The sequence below is a fragment of the Lepidochelys kempii genome, chromosome 1 (genome assembly GCF_965140285.1).
Source record: "Lepidochelys kempii isolate rLepKem1 chromosome 1, rLepKem1.hap1, whole genome shotgun sequence".
Taxonomy (NCBI): Eukaryota; Metazoa; Chordata; order Testudines; family Cheloniidae; genus Lepidochelys; species Lepidochelys kempii.
This window is the reverse complement of record NC_136380.1, coordinates 200366424-200394019: the sequence shown is the minus strand read 5'-3', so window position 1 is coordinate 200394019 and position 27596 is coordinate 200366424. Positions and strand designations below refer to the sequence as shown.

Genomic DNA, 27596 nt, shown 5'->3' with positions numbered 1-27596 from the left:
ATTTCTTATGCTGTTTTCACACTACCGCAGTTAAGTTGACCTACTCTACACAACTCCAGCTACATGAATAATGTAGCTGGAGTCTACGTACCTTAGGTCAAGTTACCCAGGGTCTACGGGAGAAAATCTCCCATCGACTTACCTTACTCTTCTCATTGGGAGTGGAGTACAGGGGTCAACTGCAAAGCGATCTGCACTCAATTTGGTTGGTCTTTATAAAGACCTGCTAAATTGACTGCTGCTGGATTGATCTCAGAGCGTCAGTCCTGGCTGTAGTGTAGACATGCCCTTAGATTCTGCAAAGAATGTGTGGAATCAAAGACTGTTACAAGTATACAAAATCCAAACCTTCATTCATGATAAAAGTAGGTAGAGAATGTTTATTGTAACATATTAATTGCAGAGGCCAAAGCATGGCCAAGAGTAGCAGTCAAAAACTTATGCCTTTTTATACCTGGTGTACAGTACTAGATTTACCAAAAAAAGTGTTAGTGACTGGTTTAGAGACCTTTTCCTTAATTACATAGCATGGCTATGCATACTGTGTCTGTTGGGGGTGGCAGGATACTGGAGTGCTGCAGGATATCAGCATGATTTTTCTATGACTATGACTTTTGTTCAAAAAGAGCTCAAAAGCTCACTAACATATGGTAGAAGACTTATATCCTGTCTAACTTGTAAATAAGCAAGCAGAGAAGAACCTTGCAAGCTGTCTTCTTGGGCTGTATTTGGCAGGCTGGTTACTAGTACATACCTTGAATTTGTCTCATTAACCTAATAAAGCCAGATGAGTAAAAATATAGTATGCTCTGTCACTACTTATGCATACATAGTATTTGACGATGCAGGCCCTTCCACGGGTATAATACCTATGAAAGATTTTCATGTGTAGTATCTTGCCTCTAAGCATAGGGTAAGTTTCAGTTTTTAAAACTATGCACTAAAGGAGCTATGTCAATCTTTGCTGCATCAGCTAGGCAGTAGCTTGGTTCTAGGAGTTAAAATGCTTCTAATCCACTTGTTTCAACCTCATGTACACACAGAAATAACTTTGTCAGGCACATTAGGTTCCATACTCCATTCAGCACCAACACCTTTCAATTTCATTCAAGTTTCTTCTTAAAGAGGCTTCTCTACCCTTTTCCATCAAGGTAAGGGCCCTGCTGCCCCCTTCTGAACTTGAAGGCCCATAATGTTAATTGCACCTGATCCTTTAACTTAATTAGGACTATAAATACTTGACCATAGCACCACAGCAAACTGAGTAACACTACAGAGAAAAATTAAACCGCATAGAAATGATTGTGCTTTCTATTGCTCTTTTTAAAATGAAAATACTTAAATAATAAATCAATGTTTCTTACTTTAGCATTTATTTCAACTCCCTTTTAAAGGAAGCACTATTCAGAGGTTTCAAGTGGATGCATCACTTGTCTATGTTCCTAAATAGTTTTATGGTTTTGTCTTCCCCTGTGCAGAAATCCATTAAGGTTTCATAATATTATTACAAATCCTACACATCTAAGGAGCTATTTACACTATAAATTGTGTAAATTTATGTTGTAACATTTTGGTCTTGCCCTTGTAGATGGGAGCATTAACCATATTCCAGCCTTGTAGAAGCTATGATCTCACCACAGATTGTAGATGGTCCCTAAGCATGAGAGGTATAGGAAGTAAAAAGTACATTGTTTCTAGCATAACAAACCCCCAGGAAGATAATAGCAAAGAAGGAAATCCAAATGGATAAATCACTAGTGTCATTCAGCAAAAAGTTAGCGTATCTACAGAGACACTGGCTTTTTGTCTTCAGCACAATGATTTTAAAGGGCTATCAGTTCTCCCTGGCAGTGATTGCAGCAGTTGAAAGTTATATTTTCATATCTGGTGTATGGGTGAAACCGACCAATGTTCTTCTTTGTGGAAAGGAAGGAGGGTGGGGAAGGCTCAGAAAAGGGAACTTCTGGTGATGCTTCAGTACAGGCAACTGGATCCAACACTCGCAGCACCTAAAAAAGAACTTTAGTATCAGACATGAACTGGATTTTATTTAATCCAAGATGCTTTATCCCTAACTTGAATTTACATACAATTGGTGGCTGCTGTTGAGGTGAATGGTAAATTTTATCAATCCTCATACCTTGGTCAGTTTTTACCTTGAACTGTAATTCTTAACATTGAGTAACTTCATATTGCAATGAAAATAGATTCACAAATTTGGAATCCCTTCAGCAGAACTAAGGTAACTTTTTTTAAAAGGCTACAATTAAATTCATTACAAAAAGGGAAGATTAGAGGTTAAGAAAAGAGTGACCTCTGAACTAATCAAAGATATTTGCAAACATGCTAGAGTCCAGCAATATGCCACCACTATGTGCACAGTGCTTTGTGCCTTCAGCTGCTTGATAAGCGTACTGATAGGCACCTAGTACACTCCCAGGGGTAGTTCAGTTCTAATGGAGGATAGCTTAGTTTTAAAATAGGTATTTTGGGGCAGTTTTATGCATGGGATACTCCTCCTATAGAAATGGTTCATACTACAATGATGATCAAACACTAAAGGGAAAGGTTAAATACTTTCTCTACTACTTTTATTATCTTCCCCAATTTTCCTTCCGCCTGTACTTACAGTAACTGGATTTTTTTTTGGGGGGGGGGGGGGGGGAGAGAGAGAGAGCTTGCTTTGAAAATGGTATGGATTTTGCCTCCCGGCCCCACCTCCCTTCTCTTAGTCATCCTTTCCCCTCTCCCTCCTACTTCTCAAGTTGAGGCTCCCTGGTTAGTTCCCTATTCTAAAATTAAATGTTGTCCCAATCACTTCTGGAGTGCAGCAGGTAGGCTGGGGGGGAAGCAGTACTTTCCCTTTAAAGTCTTCCTGCTGGTTATTCCAGCCCAGCTGCTCATTGTCTCTGGAGAATTCACTCATCTACATCTTCATTAAAACTCTACTGTACTGACCATTTATTAGGTCATTTGTTTCAGTTTTAATGTTCTAATCTCCTTGCCCTAATATAAAGCCATTTATTGTGAAATTGAATCCCCAGTCTTCACGTATGCCCCAAAACTATAGCTGGCATGGATACAGTCTCAAGTCCAGACTATATACTGGGGGAAAAAAAAATTATAGCCAAAGTCTAAGAGAAAAGGAGGGAGAAAAAAATCCTACTGCAGTTTCCTGGAACATGAGGAAGACAAAGAACAGAGTCCTCTATGCATGATCACCGTGCAGCTCTAAATAAGTGGTACAGAGATTAGACACTATACTAAGGGGTGCTATTGAACAGATATACAGTGGTGGTGTAGGCTACCTCCTGGTGCTCTGGGGAAAGTGTGGGGACGTGAGTTTTTCTAGTTTTTAAATATTTGCTTGGGAACAGTCTTTTAGATCAGATGTACCGAAAAAGCTCTCTATTGCCCATGCACTTTACTCTCACTCTAGATTGTAATTAGTTCTCATGCACCAGAAAGTTGCCTTTCCTGGAAGTGAACTGGAAGCTGCACCTATGCAGCGCTGATAGTGGCACAAACTGGGAGCAATAGTAAGGGTTTTACCATTTCAGCCATCTTCTCAGCAGGCGTGTTGCAGAACTCTGTTGGTGGGGAAGCCTTTTTTGGAGTGTTAGTGCCAACATTTCCAAGAAGGTGGGAGCTCACTGCTTTAGCCAGTTTATGGTTCACTGCTGCTAGCTCTGCTGTAGTGTGGGGTTGAGCATTAGGATAATAAGTCTGCTGCCTCCCCCACTGTAGAGAAACCAGCAGCTCTTCTAACAATCTGTTCAGGGGAAAATTAAATTGTTATAGTAATGAGTAAATTATACAGTGCAATCAGTGTGCATGGTGCTGTACAAATAGGCCATCTTGCCCCAAGGAACTTACAATTCAAATCAGACAAGGGATATAAAAACATTCAAGGAAACATACAAATAAGAATTAAATATTGAAACAAGATTAGGACACATGGCCATTCACCAGACTGTAGCACAGTAATAAAATACAAGGCTTGAGGAGCCCATCATGATTAGAGTATTTGGTGACAAGTGGTGGACTCAGAGTCAGGAAGACTGCGGTCCCCTACATTATCTTTTGCTGACTGATAAATCTCAACCCTCACCTAGGGCTAACAACTCTTTTGGGTGAAGTTCAACTGATATGGCTCCTTCAATCCTCAACCCTTCTTCTGAGAGACAGGGCTCCATGCACAGCAATCACAACAATGTTTTTTGTAAATACTTGTCTACCAGGAATAGTGTTGAGAATTGATTCTAGGTCAGAAGACTACCTAACTGAGACCACAGTAATAAAAAATGCACAGAATAACATTTAGGGCAGGAAAACAAAAAGAATGTAAAGAGTAATCATACTTCTGTGTATCAATCATTTCTTGACGGAACTGGTCACGTTCACTCAACAGATCCTGAATTGCACTCTGTGCATCCCGGGTTTGGCGCTGAAGAATTGCTCTGGCATTGGTTAGCTCATCAGCCATGACTCTGCAAAAGAGGAAATCCCCAAATAAATCAGCTACTTTTAACAGGCAATTTAGAAATCTAAGTTAGTTTTCACTTTTGGTTCTGTTGCAGATATAGTTTTAGCAGATTAAATACTTCAAGGATTAAGAGCAGTCAATTAAAACTGATGCATACCTGGCTTTTTTTTTTTTAAAAACTAGGAATAGGAAATGTTTTGTAATAAGGAGGCCTTTTGGGGCTCATAGGGGAAGCCGCATGGCACACTAGATGATATGAGCAAGGTTGTAAGGATCAAACCAACACAAATATCAGAAAAAAGGACCATCAGCAAGGCACAGTTGCTTCCTTCCCTCTACTCTCAACTGTGGGATCAAGAAATGCAGTTGTTTTCTTACCAGGGCTTAGTTAGGAAGAGGAGATGAAGATAAGAATGGTCATACTGGGTCAAACCAATGGTCCATCTAGCCCAATATCCTGTCTGACAGTGCCCAGTGCTGGGTGATTCCAGCAATTGGAGGTTGAGGGACACACTTTTGCATCCCTGACCCTATTGGCTAATATCCATTGATGGACCTATACTCCAGGAATTTATCTAATTTTTTTTTAAACACATTTATACTTTGGGCCTTCACAACATCCCATGGCAACAAATTCCACTGGCTGACTGCGTGTTGTGTGAAGAAATACTTGCTTTGGTTTGTTTTAACAATGCTTGCTGCCTATTAAATTCATTGGGTGCCCCTTGGTGGTTGTATTATGTGAAGGGATAAATAACACTTCCTTATTCACTTTCTCCACACCATCCACAATTTTATAGACCTATCATATCTGCCTTAGTCCTCTCTTCTAAGCTGAACAGTGCCAACTTTTTGGATTTCTTCTTGTATGGAAGTTGTTCCATCCCCCTAATCATTTTTATTGCCCTTCTCTGCACCTTTTCCAATTCTAATATTTTTTTTTAGATAGAGCGACCAGAATGACAAACACTATTCGAATGGGTGCACCATGTATTTATATAGTGGCATTAAATTTTGTTTTATTATCTATGCTCTATAATAATCTAAAAAGAGAGACTTTTTTTGGGGGGGAGAGGGAGCTATGGAAGGCACCCTGGAAAATGCTCCCTGAGTGACTCCCAAAGGCTAAATTAAGTAACTTTTTTTGGACCTTTTTGTTGTTGCATAAATTCACTTGTTATTTTGAGTTGGATATACATTTGATTGTTACTTGAAAAAAGGGCATTTCCGGGAGCTGAGACTTTATTTTATTAAAATTTGTTACAGACCACTCTGAATAAATGCAATCCAGGAAGAGGGATTCTTGTGTTAGCCAGTGCAGATTATTTTTAGTTTCTATTTGTTTGGCACAACCCTCGAGCCTCTTACATGTCTCTAATACAGAATGTGCAGATTCATAGTAAGTGATTGTTTAAACTCAGTCTCAAAACGCCCAGTGTGTGTTGTTTGATTAAAAAAAACAGGAAGTGTCTTAAATTTTTTTTAAAAAATGTGTTTTGGGACAAGTTAATGCTGTTGACAAATGTCATAAGTAACAGCACTGGAGAATAAAGTCTTCTTTTACCAAAGAGCAGGTAAAGCAAGGAACAGTGACTGCACAGGCTGCCTCACTAATATGCCTCAAGCCTGGCCTAGGGGAAGTCATCTCTGGGAAATAAATCAAGGGGGATATCAGGTGCATTCAGTTTCTTGCTCATTTATTTAGTTGCCTCTCTGCTGAGACTAACAAAGGTGTGATTGGATGATCTAGACACAGATCCCTTAGAAACAAACTAATAGCTATCAGATCCCAACCACTTTTGGTCACTCCCAACTACCAATTTAGAGGAAAGAGATTGTCTCTAATCCCTCAGATGTAACTGAACTAAGAATATGGAAATCATGGTACATAGGTCCCCACCACCTAATGACCTGAGCTGGATTCAGACTGGCAACCTCAGGTAAAAGGCTCTATATTCCATCGCTGATCCTGAGTCTCTGTTGAATGTGCTTTGTTAAATGTAGCCAACTTACGTTTAGTCATATATATTCTGCATTCAATAGTAGATTAAATATAAATCCTAGAGCACGGCATTTGTAAAGCCTTTAATTGGGTCATAGCTGGTATGCCACAGATCCTCTGTCTACTCTATTCTTAAGTCTAAATTCCATTTGTGAAAATTGTATTCAACAGACCTGCTCCCATGTATTTTACTGTAAATCTGGGATCTTGACAAGTAAAAAGCAACATATCTTAATTAAAATCTCCAAAATAGATAACACTAAGCCTCCCCTTCACTGGAGTGTCAACCCAGTCTAAAAACAAACACACACCGTCTCCAGCAATGGTCCATTACAAATGCTTGACAGATAAAAGGTGCCCTGCACCATGTTCAGAAGCTCAGCAAACTATCTTCTTTTAATCCTTTTCTGTCCCAATAAATGTTATTTTCATATAAATTGGAACCCTGATTTACTAGCAGCACGAACCCCTTTTCAGCTTGTCATATGCACAGCTAAAAAAATAAAATGTAAAGTTTATGGTATTACAATTTTAGGTAAGGACACTGAAGATACACAAGTGTATATAGGGATGAATAATTATTCAAAACTCTACAGACAGTGGCTGGAAACTTAAGAAAGCAGGGCTGTGGTGGTTTAAGTTTTGCAGATCTCATGGTAGATTTCCAGTTCAGAGTAGGTATTCCTACAGCTGTTCCCTTGCATATATGTAATTTCAAAAGGGTCTTTCATTATACTAATTTACTAAGGGAGCCCTGAGACAATAGTGACACAGACTACTGTAAAACCATACCTGCTTGCTAGGAATTTGCTGCGCCACACATCACACTGTATAGACATCCGCTCTAACTGTTCAGACAGCTGAGATGTATTCCGGCCTAGGGCCTCATTTTCTAGGATCAACTGATTTTTCTCACGAGCCATGCGTTCAAAGTGATATTGCAGGTCATCCCCAACAGAAGCAATAAGTAACTTCTTCAGCTCTCGATTCACCTAGAATAGGCCAAGGGTAGAACAGCTAGCATAAGTCATATTTCTAATCAGTGTGCTTCTAGAAAGCACATTAGCTAACAAAGCTTCAGACTGATTTCCCAATATGTCAGGCTTTTGTATGGAATAATTACAAGACACTTTAAGAACTGCAACTAGGGCAGATACATGTCCTTTTGGGAATTTGAAGGCCAAGTGTTTTAAGCCTCATGTTTACTAAAGTGTTCAAGACATGCAACTTATTTGCTATAACTGTAATTGCTTAAATAAGCCTGTATAACTGATGTCTGAAAGCATAAGCACATTCATCTACTACAGAGAGAAGAATGCAGGCTTAATTTACAGGAGTAGTAGCCATTTCGATCTGCAGTTTATATTAGGTAGGACATCCACTCATCTGTGCCAGGGCATAACCCAACCACTAACTAAAAGGGGGTATGAAGAAACTTGCCCTATGGGTGATTTATTTGATAGTTACCACTCTGGGGCTTCTTCCACCTTCCTCTGAAGCATCTGGTAGATGCATCAGGCCATTGTGTTAGAAAGGATACTAGACTAGGTAGATCACTGGTACTCTCTGTATAGCAATTTCTATGTTCAGTAGGGAAAAATTATTTTTGTAACTGAGTTTATGGTGTTGCTCTCTGCAGAGTACTTTATACAGTGCAGCAGGCCAATTTTTCTATATTTGCATGCTCCCGCTGTCTTTGTTAATGATATCAAAAAGACGCCCTTTGATTACATTTTTAAAATAATGAATGTTTCTGCTGTTTTAGACAGCAGAAACAAAATGTAGTGGGTTTTAGAGAACAAATGGTTGGAAGATAAAGCTAGACAAATTCAGAAAAAGGTGAATATTTTTGAGTGAGTAACTAACTAGTGGAACAATTTACCTAGGGAAGTGGTGGATTCTCCATTATTTGAAGTCTTTAAATCACAACTGGATATTTAAGTTTGCCAGATCTCATGGAAGATTTCCAGTTCAGAGTAGGGATTCCTACAGTTGTTCCCTTGCATACATGTAATTTCAAAAGGGTCTTTCATTATACTAATTTACTAAGGGAGCCCTAAGACAGTAGTGACACAGACTACTGTAAAAGCATACCTGCTTGCTAGGAATTTGCTGTGCCACATGATTAAGATATATTCTATAGCTCAAGAAGTTATGGGTTTGATGCAGAGATTACTTGGCAAGCTTCTCTGGCCTGCCTTGTGCGGAAGGTCAGGCTATACCATCATACTGGTCTCCTCAGGCTTCCCAAACAAAATATAGTTACAAATCTATCGTCACAAGAACAATCCTCAATGTCTTACCTCTGTCTGTACACGTAACTGGTTGGAAAGACCTTCTTTATCCTGTAGCAATCTCCTTTCTGAATTCTTGAGCTTTTCTACTGCATTTTTTAGATCCAACAGCTCTTTCTTGGGTTCTAGGACTCCATCTGACTGGCTGAAATCCTCTCCTTTATGGTGTCCCAGGGATTTAGACATCTTAGCATTTTTGGTAGGAACAACATGAGTTATAGCAGCTTTGGGAACCAATATTCGAACAGCTTCAATCTCCACCGACTTATCACTATGTATTTTCCCGAGTTGGAGAACTCCGGGACTCAGGGAAGAGATAGCTTTCTTGTGTGGACTGTGATGGGCATGACGACTTGTATTGTGGGCTCCAGCAATTACTTCCACAGTTTTAGGTGGCTGCTCAGTTTCCATGCCATCTCCAGGTCCACGAATGCGTGACGAGGCACAGTCGGCTAATTTGGAGACAATGGGAAGATAATATATTTATTTTATTATGCCATTGGGAGTTACAGAAATTCAAAGAGCATGGCAACACAACTCTGGAAGGACCTTGGTTTTACAATGCAGCTGCAAAGCAGCATAGTGCTGGGGCACTGATTCAGTTAGGATTCAGAAGGGAAAAAGCGCACCTACTCATATCAGTAAGGTCAGTAATACAAAACCCCGCCATCTAGTTTCATTTATATTTACATGCACATTGCACAAACAAGACTATATAGATAAAAAGGTCAACAGCAGCCACTTTGCAAAAAATCTATATGAACTCACTACATTAGCCACTGAACTTTGAATTCAAAGCCAAGAGGATTTCACTCCTTCACCGTTGAAAAGCATTAGATTGCTTCACAACAACTTTAAAGAGATACTGTCAATATAATACATTCACAAGTTTTTTTTCCCCTTAACTGTGTCTAGTAATAACTTAGTTGTAAATCTTGGAAAAATTTAGAAAAAAAAATTTACTTTTCACTATTTGTGCTGTTTTACTTCATTGTCTAAAGTGAGTGTGGGGGGAGAATGGAAAGAGGAATTAACTTATCACTTCCTGTTTCTCCCGTACTCCTCTCCCCCCAGTGCTGGCATGTTTGGGTTTCCAACACTGCAGAGCAATGTTTAATAAAAATTTCTGTTGATGCTGGATTTTATTGAATTGTACACAACCCTAAACTGGTTGTAAAATTTTCACTGTGTCAAACTTCCAGCCTAGAAAACAAGAACTTCAAGTACTGCCACACTGCAGAGACATGGAGTGGTTGATCTTCAATGATCTTTTCCATTTCTAACGTGTATGATTCTAAATTGGTGAAAGATGCTTCAGGACACCGAAGACTGATGTTTGATCTTTATATCGTATGACCCAATTTATGTTGTCACACTTCAGAGGAACTGCACCCTCTCCCTTGTCCACCAAGGGCACCCACTTTTAGGCTTCCACCTCTCAAACATTACTTCCGTTGGGTGAAAACCTGTGTTTCTCTCCCTTCTGACCAAGGTTTTTCCAGGCTCACAGTTCTCTGCCTACACTATGGTATTCCCAGCAAGTCAGACCTGCCTAAGCAGGCCAGCATCTGTGCATTGCTTTCTCTCTGAAGGTTTGTGAACTGTTTAATTGCCAGCAGTTAAAAGTTACCACACAGCCTTTTATGAGCAAGCACATTTATTCCTAAGATGAAAGCAATGCAGTAAAAAACAAAGAGTTCCTGTATGCATGCTAAAAGCTTACTACACCTCTAGCGTGATATAACACGGTCCTCAGGAACGAAAAAATCTTACCGTCTTATAGGTGAGACCGTGTTATAGCGGGGTAGGGAGAGGAACCACTCCCCGCTGCAGCTCACCTCCACTCTGCCTCCGCCTCCTCCCCTGAGCGTGTGGCCGCTGCTCCGCTTCTCCCCCCTCCCTCTCTCCCTCCAAGGCTTGCTGCGAAACAGCTGTTTGGCGTGGCAAGCCTGGGAGGGAGGGCAGGGGGAGAAGCGGAGCGACAGCACACTCATGGGAGGAGGCGGAGGTGAGTTGGGGCAGGGGGCACAGAGGAATCGCTTGCAGTAACACGAATTTGGATATAACGAGGTAAAGCAGCCCCGACCCTCAGAGTGCTGCTTTATTGTATTATATTGGACCGCGTTGTATCGGGGTAGAGGTGTAAGTCACCCATTTGTTTTATAGGGCCTCAGTTGGCCAAAGTCCTTCCAACCTTCCCAGGCCTCTCTTGGACAGAAGGTCCTGTCCATTTGCTGGATCAGAAAGAAGGCCCTGAGTCAGTTTAAACTCAGGCTATTTATCCATAGGACCTTTCTTTGTCTGTTGGTCTCTGGAGAATCCAGTTTGAACCAGCATATGTGAACCTCTCCAGGTGGTGGTATGTCTTTGGCAGTGTTACAACCTGAGTGAATTTGCCTAATATACACCCCCCTTCTTAATTCCTGGAGGAGCTGTGGTCACCTGCCCCCATGGAATTACATACAATCCTTGGCCCACAATGATACATAAATTTAATACAGTAAGATCCCCCAAAGATATTGCAGGAAATTGCCATATCTGTCACATATGTAAACCCAGAAATAACTCAAGAGCTCAGCTAATTAACAGATAATAGAGAAGAGCTTTTTAGAATTTAGTTTTTTTCAAGTCTAGTCAAAAAATCTTTTTGATAGAAAATTGATTTCTTGCTAATGTAAAACAATTTCTGCAATAACTGAACCGGTATCCTTTGCCTCACACAGTTAGTAAAACAGGGTCTGTTGTGTTCTTCCTCTCCAATGCTAATCTTTCCCTGGTTATTAATGCCTGCCTAAACCAACACTGAGAAAAGGAGGGACTAAGAAAAAAAAAATCTTCAGAGAATAAAATTCTTAGGGATTTAGAGTATTCCCAGCAAACCATGTCCATTAAGGTGCAAAAGAGTTTGACTTCTTACCATTGTTGCACAATAGGCAGGTCCAAGAACAGACCATATATATTTTGCTGTGCCTCACCACTACAGTGTGACATAAGGACAGAGTAAGAATCCTTAATTTTGAATTTCCTAGTTTTTGCAGATTTAGGTATTTTGCCTGCAAATTGATTTTATGCCAGCACAAAAGTCTACTTGTGCAGGTCTGTTTGCAGAAGTGGGGTCTTAATGCTTAATTCATTATTCTACTGTAATAAAAACAAGGGGGCCAAGTAAATGCTAGACACCTATCAGCTAGGAACTAGATGAAGATCATCATCTCAGGGCACCAAAAAGCCATCAAAGGCTAATAACTTTCCGTTGTTACTGCCCTGGCTGATCTGAACTAGGGATTCAAAGGTAAAAGAAAACATTTCATTACCACTTCCACCCAGGCTCTTTACTGTATCTCTGCTTTTCACTGCAACAACAAAGATTCCCACAACCTTTCCCCCCGAGATACACTATAACGTCTAACATACACTGCAGCTCTGTTCTGTAATTAAACACCTCTAAAGTGAATACAGAATTACCAGAATGTAGATATTTTTGAGTAAAGGAAGAGCACTTACCTTTCTTCCCTAGAGATGTCATTTTTTTTCCTTTGGCTGATGCAGCTGTATGGGAGAGAGGACGACCAAATCTAAAAAAGTTAAACACTCAGGGTGAAACAATAATTAGTACTTTAAAATGTGCCTGCTAATTTTGCTGATGTTTCTTCGGAACTCTTTATTTTGTCCCTCTGTGACATGGAGCAGTAACTCCACTGACCTGCTCTTCTGGACAAGACCCAAGCGCTCTGTGTCTGGAAAGGCCTAGCACATTTTGGGAGCTATCACCCTCTCAATAACACCAATAACCTGATGAAAAGGCCGCCCCTATGCTCAGATATGAGGCAGGTTGTTTTTCTTTTTGACACTGTCTGCTCAGGAAGCCCCGCAGAGATGCGACAGGCACTGCCCGGGGGCGAGGGGTGGGGCCAGGCCTGGGCCAAAGTCCCCGCTCCCGGCAGCAGCCGGACACAGGCCGGTATGAGAGTTGCCAACCCTCCAGGTTTGGCCTGGAGTCGCCAGGCGGCAAAGATTTGTGTCACGTGATTGAGTCTCCCGGAACACCGGCCACCCCCGCCGGCACATCACGCCCACGCTCGGCAGGCGGGGAACACCGGAGGGGAGGGGGCGCGCGGGGCTCTGGCAGCACTGAGGTCCTGGAGCCGTCCCCGCCGGTAACTGCGCCCCTCCCGCGGGGCCGCGAGTCCCGGGCCCAGAGCCGGGAACCCCCAGCGACGCCCCGGCCGGGCGGCGGGTTAAAAACAAGCCCCGCGCGCAGGGTCCCCGGCTGCGGCGTCACCCCGGGGCCGCTCGGACGACGTCGAGCCCGCGACACGCAGAGCGACCGGCCCGGCCCCGCCCCCGCCCTCCCCGCGAGGGTGCGTGACACACTCACCGGGCCGCCACGCGCCGGGTCTGCCTGTCAGCCCGCAGAGAGGGCTTGCTCGAGCCCCCTCCCCTCCGCCACTTCCGCCACCTCTTCCGAGGCACTTCCGGGTTACGCGCGGGGGGTGGGGCTTCGGTTGCCAGGAAGCGGCTTGGGCGGAGGAGGCGTCTCGCTGAGTTTACGCTGCAGGCAGCTGCACCCGAGGCCGGGAGCGGAGGGGACGGTACCATGGTGAGTGGGGGGGCGGTGGCTCTTCTTGGGATGGACGTTACAACACCCCCCCTCCCCCGCTTCTTCCTGTAACCTGGACCGCCCCGACCCTATGGAGCGGAGGTGGGCGGGGGGAGTCCTCTGCCCCTGCGGTCCCGCTCCGCTCCGCTCCCTGGCACGGCTGGGCGGGGGGTGTCTCCGCTCTGGGGAGCGGCCGGGCCGCTTGTAACGGGGCGGCTGGTCAGCGCGTGCTCTGCGGCTCCCGGAGCGGCCGGTGGCTGTTCTCGTTTTTGGCGCATCCTCTCTTGTCGTAACGTCCAGCAGCGGCCCCGGCCCCGTGGTGCTAGGCGCTGTACAAACCCAATGCAGAAGGACGCGCTGGCCCCAGACCGCGGACCCTGTGGCCCAGCCCCTTTCTCCCTCTGGGCCTGGCAGCAGACGTGGGGTGAGGGGCCCCGGCGGGGTGTTGGCAGCAGAACTAGCCCACTGCAAACCACTCCCAGGGGGGGCATGTGGCTCGTGCGTGCTGGGCAGGCCCCACCCCGGTCTCCATCCTTCCACCACCTCGGGTGAATCAGGAGCCTTGGCATCAAGTCCTGTTTTGAGCTTTGGTTTACTACTTCTCAAGCATTCTCTTCCAAGGCAGAAGAGTCGTGTTGTGACATCCAGTGCATCTGCACTGGTAAAGTTAGTACCTGTAGTTCAACAATTGCCAGCCACCTGGTAGCTGTCCCTGCCTTAAGCTGCTGGCTTGGCATGGTAGTAAAAATGCTCCAGCCCTTTCTACAGCAGAGTTGATATTGTTGCTACAACTGTGGCTGCTGAACGTTTGGTGTCAGTTGCTCTAATATGAGCACTGATTTTCCTGGTGTTGACAAAGTAATTGAGGCCCAATTTTAGCCTTTAGAATGTAAGGTATGGGGTGTGCTACAAAATAAAGAAGAGGAAAAAGCAAGAAATAGTATGGAGTTAGTAGACCAATTTAATCCTGGTGTAACTCCACTGAGATCTGTTATTTGTATTGCTAATCCTGGATTTCATAGATTCCGAGGCCAGAAGGGACCATTGTGATCATCTAGTCAGACCTTCTGTATACCTTGCTCCGTGACCTTAGACAAAATTGCTTCCACTTCTGTGGCTTAATTTCTCCATTGGTCTTACTTCTCTACCTCCCAGGGATGTTGTGAGGCTTAATCTATTAGTGGTTATAAATTATGTTCAAACTGTCCAATAAATGGTGCTAGGAAATTGCAAAATATTATTGGGTACCTAAGTGGGTAAATTTCTTGGGGTTCCAGAGTAACAGCCGTGTTAGTCTGTATTCGCAAAAAGAAAAGGAGTACTTGTGGCACCTTAGAGACTAACCAATTTATTTGAGCATGAGCTTTCGTGAGCTACAGCAGACCTGTTGTTAATACTTTATTGGTCTTTTAACGCAGGGCTGACTTTAAGCACAAGTAATTGGAGTTCCATACAGACTAGAAACTCGTGAGACAGTGCAAACCCCTCTCCAAGGTGGAGGCAATTAACGGATTAAAAAAAGAAACTATTGCACTTTGATTCCATTAGTGCCTGGCGCATGTTTAATAATTCAAACAAAACTATAAAATGCTTTTTGAGGGACTTTGATGAACAAGTGTCTGAAGATTATAAAATGCTGAATCTTACTGTCTAAAAAGGAACACAAGACTGCTACTGATAAGACACTTTAGACCCAATTTTGTCCTCAAATATGTATGCAAAATTCCTATTTTTGTCAATGAGAGCTCTGTTTATGTATCTTAGGGCATAATTTGGCCTTTAAAGCCTACTTAAAACAGCTCCAGTTTCTCTTGTGGTCCCCCATCCTAGTCAGAAGCTTTGTTTATAAACTAAAATGCAGAACATAATGTAGGATCAGTTTTCCCCACTTCAGTATCAAAGTCATTGTCAATCTTTAAATAAATGGTTGAAATTCTATTGGGTCATCCCAGGAGAAACATGAATAAATAAATTGTCAGCAACAGTTCTGTTCCATCAATCAACATAGAAACCCGCCCTTTTGTAGCAATCTGTAATTGTTATGACTGTGGTGTGCTTCCAAGCATCCCTTTATTTGTAAGGTGGAATCAGGTAGACACACATTGTTTTTAAGAAACATGGTTGTTTGTTTGTTTTTGTTTTTTTTTACTGTTTCCTGTAACAAAAGACCAGTTTCTCACTGCAGTCCATATTTGTTCCCAGAAGCAGAGTTACTCTGTTTACATCATAATGCTTATAAGCAAGGCCCTTGTATTATGTGCGACATTAGCCCTAGATTTTGTGTCAAGTTATGTGGGAGAACAGCACTGAATTCCGTGACAATGTTAACTGATTACAAAACAATTTTGTTAAATTGGGTGACTACTAAAATGAAGGAGTCATGGGGTAGGCAGTGGCAGAAGGAGACAGAGTGCTGTATAGGGGGACAAGGAGGAAAGAGGCTCCTAAGCAGTGCCAGTGCAGGGTTGTACTCTTGTGAGTCTTAGAAGATGTACAGCGGGGGAGATGTCTGTCATGCTGAGCTCCTAAACTCTGTGGGAGAAGAGTTTAATAGCTATGCATCTGAGGAAGGTGCCTGCTGTGGTGAGCTCCTAATCCCTCTATGAGCAGAACTCCACTGTGTAGAAGGAGGGATGTTCTAATGAATAGGACACGGGACTAGTGGTTCAGTTCCCCGCTCAACCAAATTTCCTGTGCAACCTTGGGCCAAGGCACTTAATTTACTCTGTACCTCAGTTCCCCATCTATAAATTGGGGATAATGCTTGCCTATCTTGGTGGGGTGTTGAGGACAAAAAATCCATTAATGATTGTGTGGTGCTCAGATACTATCGTGATGAAGGCTGTATAAATAGGTAGAAGCTTATACAAGCCTCCCGCAACCCTTTCCAGGAGAATATTTAAATTCTTTCTGTCCCTCATAGTCCTGTATGTTACCAGCCACTCACATACATAGTCTCCTCCTGCAGTGGTCCTGAAATAGTGTGAGGACAAGCTAAGAAACTAGATGATGTGAAAATAGCCATTTTAAGAAAGTATCAGCATTATTTGAAATTCATGCAGTGTCTTAGCAGAAAGGTAAATTGAGTGGCAGTTGTACACCTTGTAACTCATTATACACCTGGTCCTGCTTAAAAAGTGAATGTTCTGTCTGAACATCAGAAGGATGTTAATAACGGCAACTTTCATTTAAAAACAGCTTGTTTCAAGAATATTGAATTAAAAATAAAATGCTCCTTCCTGTACATTCAGATCTTATACTCTAAACCTAAATTCATCCTGAATGTAATTAATATATCCTGAAAATCTGATAGAAAGTCGGACAGACCCTTTACTACAGCATTGCTCCCAGACAGCAGTATAAACTAAGAATTATGATAGAGACAAGGTGAGTGAGGTAATATGTTTTATTGGACCAACTTCTGAAGAAGAGCTGTCTGTAAGCTCGAAAGCTTGTCTCTCATCAACAGAAGTTGGTCCAATAACAGACATTACCTCACCCACCTTGTCTCTCTAATATCCTGGGACCAGCGTAACTGCAACAAAACTGTATATAGGAATTATGATGGCATTCATTAAAACATGTATAGAACTCCCTGAAGAGAAACTATTACAAATCACACTGTCGCTGTGGAACCATGAAAATTAAAATCTTAACTGAATCAGTTTCATACTGGTTTTATTTATGATGCAAAAATTTTCAGAGTATATATTGGGCCCAGTGCTGCAGTCCTTTCTAGCAGTACATTCGGATTTGTGTCTTTATAAATTGTAGAATTGGGTCTATAATTTTGGTGTGAACAAAGGGAAGTGGAGGAGCTCTGAAATATTCTTTAAATACATACCTTTCTATGCTAATGCATTGGTTTAGAGATCAGCTAATATCAATAAACAGTTTGAAACATTGCCATCCAGTGGCAAAGAGAAGTAACTCAGTTACATTTGGGGATTTCATTGTCTACATGTGTGATCTGCACCTGTAGTAAATTGTACAGTGGTGAACACCCTAAAGGAATCGTCTTGTGTGTCAGCAGAAGGTTTGAGTATGGTGTTTGTTTGACTGTTTTTAATAGAAATTATACGTTTTGATATAATCTCACACAAGGATGGGTAGGAATATTAAATGCCTCTTAAAAGTATAAATGTCTTTTTAACAATGTCTCTGTCACACTGTGTGAATCTGGAAAGCAAATCCAGATGCAGTAGCATGCCATTCAGTAGGAGCAATTGGTTTACTCCCTTATCCTGCAAGTGACTTGTGACACAGTCTTTTGACATCAATGGACCTATTGTTGGGTGCAGTAGTTTGCTTGCATGCAGTCACTTGGAGGACTGGGGCCTTCATTCTTTTTACTCCTTAAAATAATAGTTCTTAGTGCTTGTCAGTTTCAAAGTTCATTGCAAACAATTTTTGCAACACTCAGGTGGGCAGATATTATCCCCATTTGATAAATGAGGAAACTGAGGTACACAGAGGCAAAGTGACTTGTCCAGTAGTACACAGCAAGCCCTCCATCCTGTTAACACTTACTCACAGGCTTAATATTAAACCTATGAGTAGTCTCATTAAGTTCAATGGAAGTTGGGTGCCAACTTCCTCAGGTTCCTTTGAATATCACAACCTGGTTCTATATGACATAAAGCACAGAGATGTCAGAGTTTACTGTCTTGTCATTCTGATTATCATCTTGCTTTTTTTTTTTTTTTACTCTTGTAGTTCTGACTTGATTTTAACTGCAGTGATCTTGAAAATTTCTTAAGCTAGATGTCAATGTGTTACAGCAACAGTAAACTTGGAATTCCAGCTGTTGCAGAAGTCTCCAGATGGTGTAAATTGACATAGCTCTACTGAGGATCTGGCCATTTGTTTGCATCTTTAAAAGCAATCAAGATTATTTGCATCCTACAGAACCTGTAAAAACTCTTTGTATGACAAGAGCCAGCTTTTCTATAATAGACTTTACTCAACATTGTTCTCAGCTCTGTGTGCTTTTGTTGTGGAGTAGCCAGCTGTAATTTAAAAGGATATAATTTTCTTTTTCAAAGAGGCTTCTTGAAAAAGGTATGAAAAGACAAGGTGCTCTTCTGTTGCCTGATCAAGGTTTGCATCTGTGGGCTCAGCACGACTGATGTACCAGAGAAGCTTACCAATACTAACAGTAGTGTAGATATGTGAGCCATGACCTCTGACTCCTCCAGTTCTCAGTTAGAAAACTCTGTGACTAAATGAGCCACAAAGAGGAGTTTCCTAACTCATTGGTTTCATGACTACTCCTGTCTGCAGCATTTCAGTGCAAATGAAAATAAAGTGATATGTGCAATATGCTAAAAAAGCCATTACAGACAAAGAAAATGCCATAATTGTGGGCCTTAATTAACTCATTGGCTGGTAAATCTTCAGATAAACAACTAGGAGAGTTTATTGGGGTCCATGCTGAACTAATGTACTCTAGTATTGCTAAGTTACCCTTTGGGCAGACAGGCCTTGTACTCTGTAGAAGATATGGCTGCTAATATCCTGGAATTTTTGGGCTGTGTAATTAGAAAATAAACTGATACAAAGATACAGACTTCTGCCCTTGGCATCCATGCAGATAAAAAGACAGGTGCAGGAATGCAAAAACAAACAAACAAAATGTTGTCCCATTATGTTTGTCTGATTGACCCACAGAAAACTTGTTTCAATTACTCATTTTGGGTCAATACTGCCACCCCTATGGGACTACAGTACATGTCAAGTAAAGTACTACTCTGCCTATGTAAAGGTGGCAAAATCAGGACCCTGTGTGACATGCAAATAACTTACTGGATGAGCCAAATCGTAGCTCAGTTTTGCAGAAGTTGCTGCCCTCAAAAAAAAAAAAAATTAATACATGCAAAGTTGTGGCTCATCTGAATGATGTGGGTAAAGTAATTGCCATCACTGGAGACAAAGTAGACATCTGCTAGGGTTAAATCCTGTATTAACTGTTGCATCGCTTATAAGTTGTCTTTTGGGAGCACTGACTCCTGGTGCAGTTCCTTATTTGTAATAAATTTGTTCAGATCATTTTTATTCCTTTAAATCCATTTCAAGTGTTGCTATGAAGTGAAAGAGATCAAGGATTTATTGGGTGAGCCATCACTAAAAGTAAAAGAAGCTTATGGAGTTTGTTAATTGGCAGTGCAAAGTCTAGACTGACTAGTTATTTTAACTTAAGGTCTGATGCCAAAGCCAAATGACTACCAAATGACAATCAGGTGTTAACAACGTTTTAATTACTGCTCTATACCCTGAAATTATCAAACCCCTGAGCAATCCACTCTCTTGTTTATTTCCCTGCTTAAGATCTGATTATCTTTACACAAAAAGCAACTCTCTTCCAAAGCAGTCTCCTAACATGCTTCCTCCCTAGTAGTCTTTCACACTATGTTCATTGTGCTGAAAGTGACTTATCCCTGCTTTCATTTCTGAAGAATTGTACAAATCCTTTGGGGCTCACTGAAGGAGATCCTTGTGGACTGGAAACACCCTGCCCCTAATTTACACTAGGGAAAACCCAAGGAGGTATGTAAATAGGTCAGGCAACAGTGGACAAGGAGGTACAGCTCTTCCTTCCCTTCACAGCTTGCTTGGGCTGAGGGAAGGCAGCTGTATTTTTGCCCCAGTCAGTTTAAGCATGTGGACTTTATTACCCTGATTAGGAGATATAGAGGGCTGGTGAGACAATGGGCGCAACCCTGGAAGAACTGAACAGAAAGATTTCTGCTAACCGAGCCTGCTCAGGAGGGTATTAACTTAAATTTCTGTTTAATTAGGCTACTTTTGTACAAATGTGCCTACTCATGGAAATAAGCATTGTACCTAGTAGTATTTGCAGGAGTGGCTCTGTGATTCTGTGCTTTTGTTTTAGCGACCACTGCATAAGTGATACAAGTACTGGAGTGTTTGGGTTGCAATTTTTTATATACTGATTGGAATTTTGTGACTTGAGATCCTTTCTATATTTTACACAACTGCTTTCCCCCAGCTGCTCCCCCCTCCAAAACTTCTCAGTTGTTTTAGTCATCCCTCCTTATCCCCATCTTAATGTACAGTGTATAAACTGGGTTGGCTTGTGTTCTTTCTTGGATGAAAGACCTTCATAAATAGCAGTTGTGTGTATGGTGTGAAGATTTAGAAAACTGGTGAGTGGGATGCCCCAAATCAAAGGGGAAAGAGCAATGTTATCCTAATTTTATGCCTTTCATTATGCACTGTGGCTATCAACTCTCCGGATACTTACAAACTTTAAACTCATATGCATATAATTGGTCCTGCAGCTAAAAGGAACTTGGAAATAAAATAACCCTCACCTACAGACAGTGCAATTCCATATGGCTCCTAGAAAAACTAACTTTAGTCCCTTGAATGGTAGTACTAAAAAAGGCACTACTGAAAGTGATCCCTTTGGGATGTGTACTGTGAGTTGTTTAATTAGAGATGGGCACAGGCCTCAAAACGTTGGTTACAGGAATGGTTTCTGTTATGATTGTCTGTTTAAAAACTGTTAAGGAGCATAAAAAAAGGGATATACACGCTCCTTTTAATGGATGCATGTTTAAGTATACATAATTCTGTCTTTTAAACACTCCAGAACTTGAGGATGTTCAGGCTCATCTGTGCTTTTAACACTTGTGCCTAGATGCCATGCTGGTTGGCACCTTTAAAATAGATTACTTTTAGAATAACACATTTTTTATTTTTATATGGTAGTGTTAATAATACTTTGAACTTGTGTGGTGACTTCTGAAGTACAAGCACCTGTCAATAAAGCTTTTGTTTGTTAAATGGGGAAACTGAGGTAAAAGTGTTTAAGTGACTTGCCCACGGTAACCCAGAAAGTCCATGGAAGATGCAGGAATGAAATCCAGTAGTCCTGGCGTAGCCAATGAAATTGAAAGGTGTCAAATTAAAAACTGACAAAAGGAAATAGTTTTAAAAGGAACTATAATTGACACATGGGACTCAGGGCCACATCATAGAATATCAGGGTTGGAAGGGACCTCAGGAGGTCATCTGGTCCAACCCCCTGCTCAAAACAGGACCAATCCCCAACTAAATCATCCCAGCCAGGGCTTTGTCAAGCCTACCTTAAAAACTTCTAAGGAAGGAGATTCCACCAGCTCCCTAGGTAATGCATTCCAGTGTTTCACCACCCTCCTAGTGAAAAAGTTTTCCCTAATATCCAACCCAAACCTCCCCCACTGCAACCTGAGACCATTACTCCTTGTTCTGTCTTCTGCTACCACTGAGAACAGTCTAGAGCCATCCTCTTTGGAACCCCCTTTCAGGTACTTGAAAGCAGCTATCAAATCCCCCCTCATTCTTCTCTTCCGCAGACTAAACAATCCCAGTTCCCTCAGCCTCTCATAGAATCATAGAATATCAGGGTTGGAAGGGACCTCAGGAGGTCATCTAGTCCAATCCCCTGCTCAAAGCAGGACCAATCCCCAATTAAATCATCCCAGCCAGGGCTTTGTCAAGCCTGACCTTAAAAACTTCTAAGGAAGGAGATTCCACCACCTCCCTAGGCAACGCATTCCAGTGTTTCACCACCCTCCTAGTGAAAAAGTTTTTCCTAATATCCAACCTAAACCTCCCCCACGGCAACTTGAGACCATTACTCCTTGTCCTGGCCTCTTCTACCACTGAGAATAGTCTAGAACCATCCTCTCTGGAACCACCTCTCAGGTAGTTGAAAGCAGCTATCAAATCCCCCCTCATTCTTCTCTTCCGCAGAATAAACAATCCCAGTTCCCTCAGCCTCTCCTCATAAGTCATGTGTTCCAGACCCCTAATCATTTTTGTTGCTCTTCGCTGGACTCTTTCCAATTTATCCACATCCTTCTTGTAGTGTGGGGCCCAAAACTGGACACAGTACTCCAGATGAGGCCTCACCAATGTCGAATAGAGGGGAATGATCACGTCCCTCGATCTGCTCGCTATGCCCCTACTTATACATCTCAAAATGCCATTGGCCTTCTTGGCAACAAGGGCACACTGCTGACTCATATCCAGCTTCTCGTCCACTGTCACCCCTCGGTCCTTTTCCGCAGAACTGCTGCCTAGCCATTCGGTCCCTAGTCTGTAGCTGTGCATTGGGTTCTTCCGTCCTAAGTGCAGGACCCTGCACTTATCCTTATTGAACCTCATCAGATTTCTTTTGGCCCAATCCTCCAATTTGTCTAGGTCCCTCTGTATCCTATCCCTGCCCTCCAGCATATCTACCACTCCTCCCAGTTTAGTATCATCCACAAATTTGCTGAGAGTGCAATCCACATCATCCTCCAGATCATTTATGAAGATATTGAACAAAACCGGCCCCAGGACCGACCCCTGGGGCACTCCACTTGACACCGGCTGCCAACTAGACATGGAGCCATTGATCACTACCCGTTGAGCCCGACAATCTAGCCAACTTTCTACCCACCTTATAGTGCATTCATCCAGCCCATACTTCTTTAACTTGCTGACAAGAATACTGTGGGAGACCATGTCAAAAGCTTTGCTAAAGTCAAGAAACAATACATCCACTACTTTCTCTTCATCCACAGAACCAGTAATCTCATCATAGAAGGCGATAGATTAGTCAGGCATGACCTTCCCTTGGTGAATCCATGCTGACTGTTCCTGATCACTTTCCTCTCATGTAAGTGCTTCAGGATTAATTTAACATGACATAATTAAGGATGGGAGCTTAGCAGATATTAATATGGATAATAAGAACATCCACACTTTCATTACACAGGATAAATGTATGCAAAAAGTCAAAATCATTCTGTTCCAGAACTCATGATAACTGTTATATGCCTGGAGTAAGAAAGAAATTTCCCTTATCGGTTGGTTACTCCAAAAGTAATCATTTCTCGCATCTTCCTCTGAAGCATGTGGTACTGGCACTTTTGGAGACAAGATATAAAGACTCAACCACATCCCCTGTGTTTCAAACGTTTTCTGGGTGAAGAAGACTTGACTGCCTGGACACCCCAGTCCATGCCACTTATAATTTCTAGAATGCTTGTGTACATTGCATGTCTAAATGTTGGCTTTATAAAGCCTTCATCTTTGACTTTCTCCTATTAACTCATTATTTTTCTAAGTATAGTTTACTATACAATGTTTGCTACTACTCACATGCTAAATATGTCTTAAATAAAGTAATAGGAAATTGGATGACGCCTCTAATTTGACAGTATTTTTAAATGAAGCATTCAGCCCCACTATGAACACTAGATGGCACTCCTTTATTTGCAGAGACATAGCTTTGATAAGGTTTGTTCAAGATATGGGTCTGTTGCCCAATTGTATATTCTGAGTTCTGTGTACACTGTCTTTATTAATTTTATCCACTTCATTTTGAAAGAATCCACTTCCCACCAAGTACTATGAAATTGTGTAAAAACAGTACTAGGTGCAACCTTGTTGAACAGGATTATCGTGCTGTTTTGCTGTGCTGAAGGTAGCATGGCTCTGCCTCCATTGAGGACAAGGCCAGTTAGTTGCTGTTGATTAGAACCGAGGGAGAAACCTTTTTCTAAGGAAAAGGTTGGAGACTAGAAATGATGGGTGAAAGCTGCAAAGCTTGGTTCTAGAGCGTAACTTCCCTAGAGTTTGGGGGTGGGCACATATGAGGTTTTATTTTAGCATGATATAGAGGAGACATCAGCCTCGTTCAAATCTGTGTCTCAGTGCACTCCAGCTTTGTGATTTTGATGGGAGGAGGGTAATTTGGCTCTGGGGCTGAGATCAGATTTGGATGGGTGAGTGTTATTAAATTGTGGGTGACAGGTTTTTGTTTTGAGTGAGCCTGACAGATTCAATGGAAATTGAGTTGGTAATGGTTTCATTGATATAACGGAAGAAATTGATTGAAGAGTGCAGGGGGAGAGATTCAGAGAGGTGGGGACTCTTGTTCAGACAGGAAATGAGTTCAGTGATGGGCTTCATGCAGAGGGTGATGGTGGGTGTGGGATTATCTGGCAGGGGATTTTATTTTTAAAGGCCTGGAAGAAAGGTGTGCTGGGGAGGAAGTATGTAGAGGCAATGCTTGGCTTGAACTGAGCATGCTCAGTAATACAGCTGAAGCCGGCTGCCCTCACTCTGCCCCCCACGATCGACAGACACAGGTTGTCTCTGGAAATATGTATATATAGCTGCAATCCTGTGCTAAACTTTAACGCCAGTATTCATTAAATTATGTTTTGCCCTTCTCTATCACTTCATTCTCATTACTAGGCTGAACCAATTCCCCCAATCTGACCATTCCCAAACTATGTGGAAGTTTGGTTCTGGAGCCCATCTTTGCAGCTTGAACACATTTCTACTCTCAAATCTATCTCTCCTCAACAACCTTCTAGAACCTTCTAGTAGTTTTCAAGCTGTGGTCCACTGAGTGCATGCTGGTCAAATAGTTCTGTTTTTAACTTGTTTCTAGGTGCTTCTACAGGTATCTAGTTCTATCACTGGAAAGAAGCTCATGGAGGCTTGTAAACAACAGCTGGCAATGAGGATGAGCCAGCCTAGCAGCTTCTATTATTCTTTGTATTTCTATAGTACTTTGAAGCCCCAGTCATGGACCAGAATCCTGTAGTGCTAAGCACTGTAAAACACAGAATAAAAAAGATGGTCCCCTGCCCCAAAGAGCTTACTGTCAAAGTATAAGAGAAGAGACAATAGATAAATATAGACAGGAGTACAAAGGAGTCACTTCCAGTCAGCATGATGGGCAGTGGTCTCTCATGATTAAACAGAGTCTTACCCAGGTAATTGAAGAAGGACCATGTAGCTTTGCTTGTGTTTACGGGGAGCTCTTCCCAAGTATGAGGCAGCATAGGAGAAAGCATGAAGGTACTTGTTTTAACGCTTAACAAATAGATGAAGGTGGGCTGATTGGAGGCAGAAGGCAAGAGCTCAATAGCAAATGAAAGATGATAGTGGAGTGGGGGCCTAGAAAGTGAAGACAGACAGCTTGTTTTAGATGCAATAGAGAATGGGGAGCCAGTGAACAGATTCACGGAGAGAGGTAAAACAGTCCTAGGGATGGGCTAGGACAGGAGTAGGCAACCTTTCAAAGAAGAAGAGCTTTTTTTTTGTTTTTGTCTTTGACCAAAATCTTTCGAGAGCCACATGCAAAGCTACTTGTAGAGTTAGAATTTATCAACTAATAATAATTGAATGTATTAAAGTTATTACTACTCACCAATACTTTTTAATGTGACTTCTGATGTTTGAATATAAACAGGAAGGGGCTCTGGGCTGGGGCAGGGGACTGGGGTACAGGAAGGGGTGCAAGGTCTGGGAGGGAGTTTGGGTGGAGAAGGGGGTTCTGATCTGGGGCAGGGGGGTGGGAGGTGCAGGCTCTGGCAGGGGGGCACTTACCACAGGCAGCTCCTGGCCAGCAGTGCAGCAGAGCTCAGGCAGGCTGCCTGCCTGCATGCTGTGGCCCCACACCGCTCCCGGAAGCGGCTGGCTGCTGGCATGTCTCTGCATGCCCCTGGTGGGGGCAAGGCAGCTCTGCGCGCTGCCCTGGCTCCGGCCCCAGCACCATCCTCACAGCTCCCATTGGACGGGAGCCGGCCAATGGGAGCTGCGGCTGCAGTGTTTGCGGGTGCACAGAGACCCGCTGCCTTCCCTCCCCTCGAGGGGCACTCAGAGACGTGCCAGCAGCTTCTAGGAGTGGCGTGGGGCCAGAGCCCTGCTGCGCTGCTGGCCGGGAGCTGCCTGTGGTAAGCGCTTCCTGGCCAGAGCCTATACCTTGCACCCCATCAAAAAAACCCCAAAAAACAGCTGCCTACAAGGGGTCAGCCAAAGAACTGCATGCGGCTCCGGAGCTGTAGGTTGCTGACCCCTGGGCTAGGAGAATGGTCTTTGGAGCAGCATTGTGAGTGGATATGAGCAGGGCAAGATGGCATTTGTCAAGGCCAGAGAGAGGGATGTTACAGTAATCAAGATATAAGACGATAAGAGGCTGGATGAAAGCTTTGGTTGGGGATGGATAGGAAAGGCTGCATCTTAGAAATGTTATGCAGAAAGAATTGGCAACATTTAAACATAGACTTAATGTGAGATTCTCGAGAGGTCTGGGTCAAAGATGATGCACAGGTTGTGGGCCTGAGTGACAGGCAGGATGGTAATCTTGTCCTGAGAGAGGAGGTTGTAGGGAGGGCTTTGGGAGGATTTATGTATGGCCACAACAGGGTCTTAGGATCCATCGACACTCAATAAAAGACTTAAAAGTGGCAATTCTTCAACAAAAAAACTTCAAAAACAGTCTCCAATGAGAAACTGCAGAACTGGAATTAATTTGCAAACTGGACACCATCAAATTAGAATAATAGAATATTAAGGTTGGAAGAGGCCTCAGGAAGTCATCTAGTCCAACCCCCTGCTCAAAGCAGGACCAACATGAACTAAATCATCCCAGCCAAGCTTTTGTCAAGCTGGGCCTTAAAAACCTCTAAGGATGGAGATTCCACCGCCTCCCTAAGTAACCCATTCCAATTCTTCACCACCCTCCTAGTGAAGTAGTGTTTCCTAATATCCAACCTACACCTCCCCCACTGCAGTTTGAGACTATTGCTTCTTGTTCTGTTATCTGCCACCACTGAAAACAGCCTAGCTCCATCCTCTTTGGAACCCCCCTTCAGGTAATTGAAGGCTGCTGTCAAATCCCCCCTCACTCTTCTCTTCTGCAGACTAAATAACCCCAGTTCCCTCAGCCTCTCCGTGTAAATCATGTGCCCCAGTCCCCTAATCATTTTCGTTGCCCTCTGCTGCACTCTCTCCAATTTGTCCACATCCCTTCTGTAGTGGGGGGACCAAAATTGGACGCAATACTCCAGATGTGGCCTCACCAATGTTGAATAGAGGGGAATAATCACTTCCCTCGATCTGCTGGCAATGCTCCTACTAATACAGCCCAGTATGCCATTGACCTTCTTGGCAACAAGGACACTCTGCTGACTCGTATCCAGCTTCGTATCCACTGTAATCCCGATGTCCTTTTCTGCAGAACTGCTTAGCCAGTTGGTCCCCAGCCTGTAGTGGTAACTGAATAAAGATGGGAGTGGATGGGTCCCTACAAAAACTAATTTTCCCCTTGCTGATACTCGCACCTTCTTGTCAACTATTTGAAATGGGCCACCTTGATTACATTGAACTCATTAGCACTACAGAAGTGATTTTTCCTCCTTT

At 42.7% G+C, this 27596-nt stretch overlaps 2 protein-coding genes across 5 annotated transcripts in view; one reads left to right on the top strand and one right to left on the bottom strand.

The window, feature by feature from the left end:
* Positions 1-360: 360 nt before the first annotated feature.
* On the bottom strand, positions 361-25800 carry BLZF1 (basic leucine zipper nuclear factor 1). Of its 3 annotated transcripts, none has more exons than XM_073308117.1 (7): positions 25782-25800; positions 12287-12331; positions 8792-9234; positions 7281-7480; positions 4362-4490; positions 3553-3772; positions 361-2009 (listed from the first exon to the last, which is right to left on the bottom strand). In XM_073308117.1, the coding sequence occupies exons 2-7, from the start codon at positions 12306-12308 to the stop codon at positions 1824-1826; spliced, it is 1200 nt and encodes a 399-aa protein (XP_073164218.1). In that variant the 5' UTR covers positions 12309-12331; positions 25782-25800; the 3' UTR covers positions 361-1823. The 3 variants fall into 3 exon arrangements, with proteins under 3 accessions (XP_073164218.1, XP_073164200.1, XP_073164209.1); XM_073308099.1 differs by lacking the exon at positions 25782-25800 and adding an exon at positions 13161-13276 and having other exon boundaries at positions 12287-12357; XM_073308108.1 differs by lacking the exon at positions 25782-25800 and adding an exon at positions 13161-13276.
* Positions 12864-27596, top strand: part of NME7 (NME/NM23 family member 7) — a 169757-nt gene continuing 155024 nt past the window's right edge. Inside the window, exon 1 of one of the 2 annotated variants that reach the window (XM_073308141.2) lies at positions 12864-13382. In XM_073308141.2, the coding sequence (XP_073164242.1) occupies positions 13380-13382 (3 nt within the window). In that variant the 5' untranslated portion in view covers positions 12864-13379. The remainder of the gene's footprint in view (positions 13383-27596) is intronic. The other variant, XM_073308130.2, reaches the window with a different exon arrangement.

What these genes read in the sequence shown, in the direction of transcription:
- BLZF1 (XM_073308117.1), bottom strand. Translation starts at nt 12,308, where the DNA reads ATGACATCTCTAGGGAAGAAAG. An exon ending in AGTTACGTGTACAGACAGAG is followed by an intron (nt 7,481 to 8,791) that starts GTAAGACATTGA and finishes GGCCTATTCTAG; the next exon opens with GTGAATCGAGAGCTGAAGAA. An exon ending in GAAATGATTGATACACAGAA is followed by an intron (nt 3,773 to 4,361) that starts GTATGATTACTC and finishes TCCCCTGAACAG; the next exon opens with ATTGTTAGAAGAGCTGCTGG.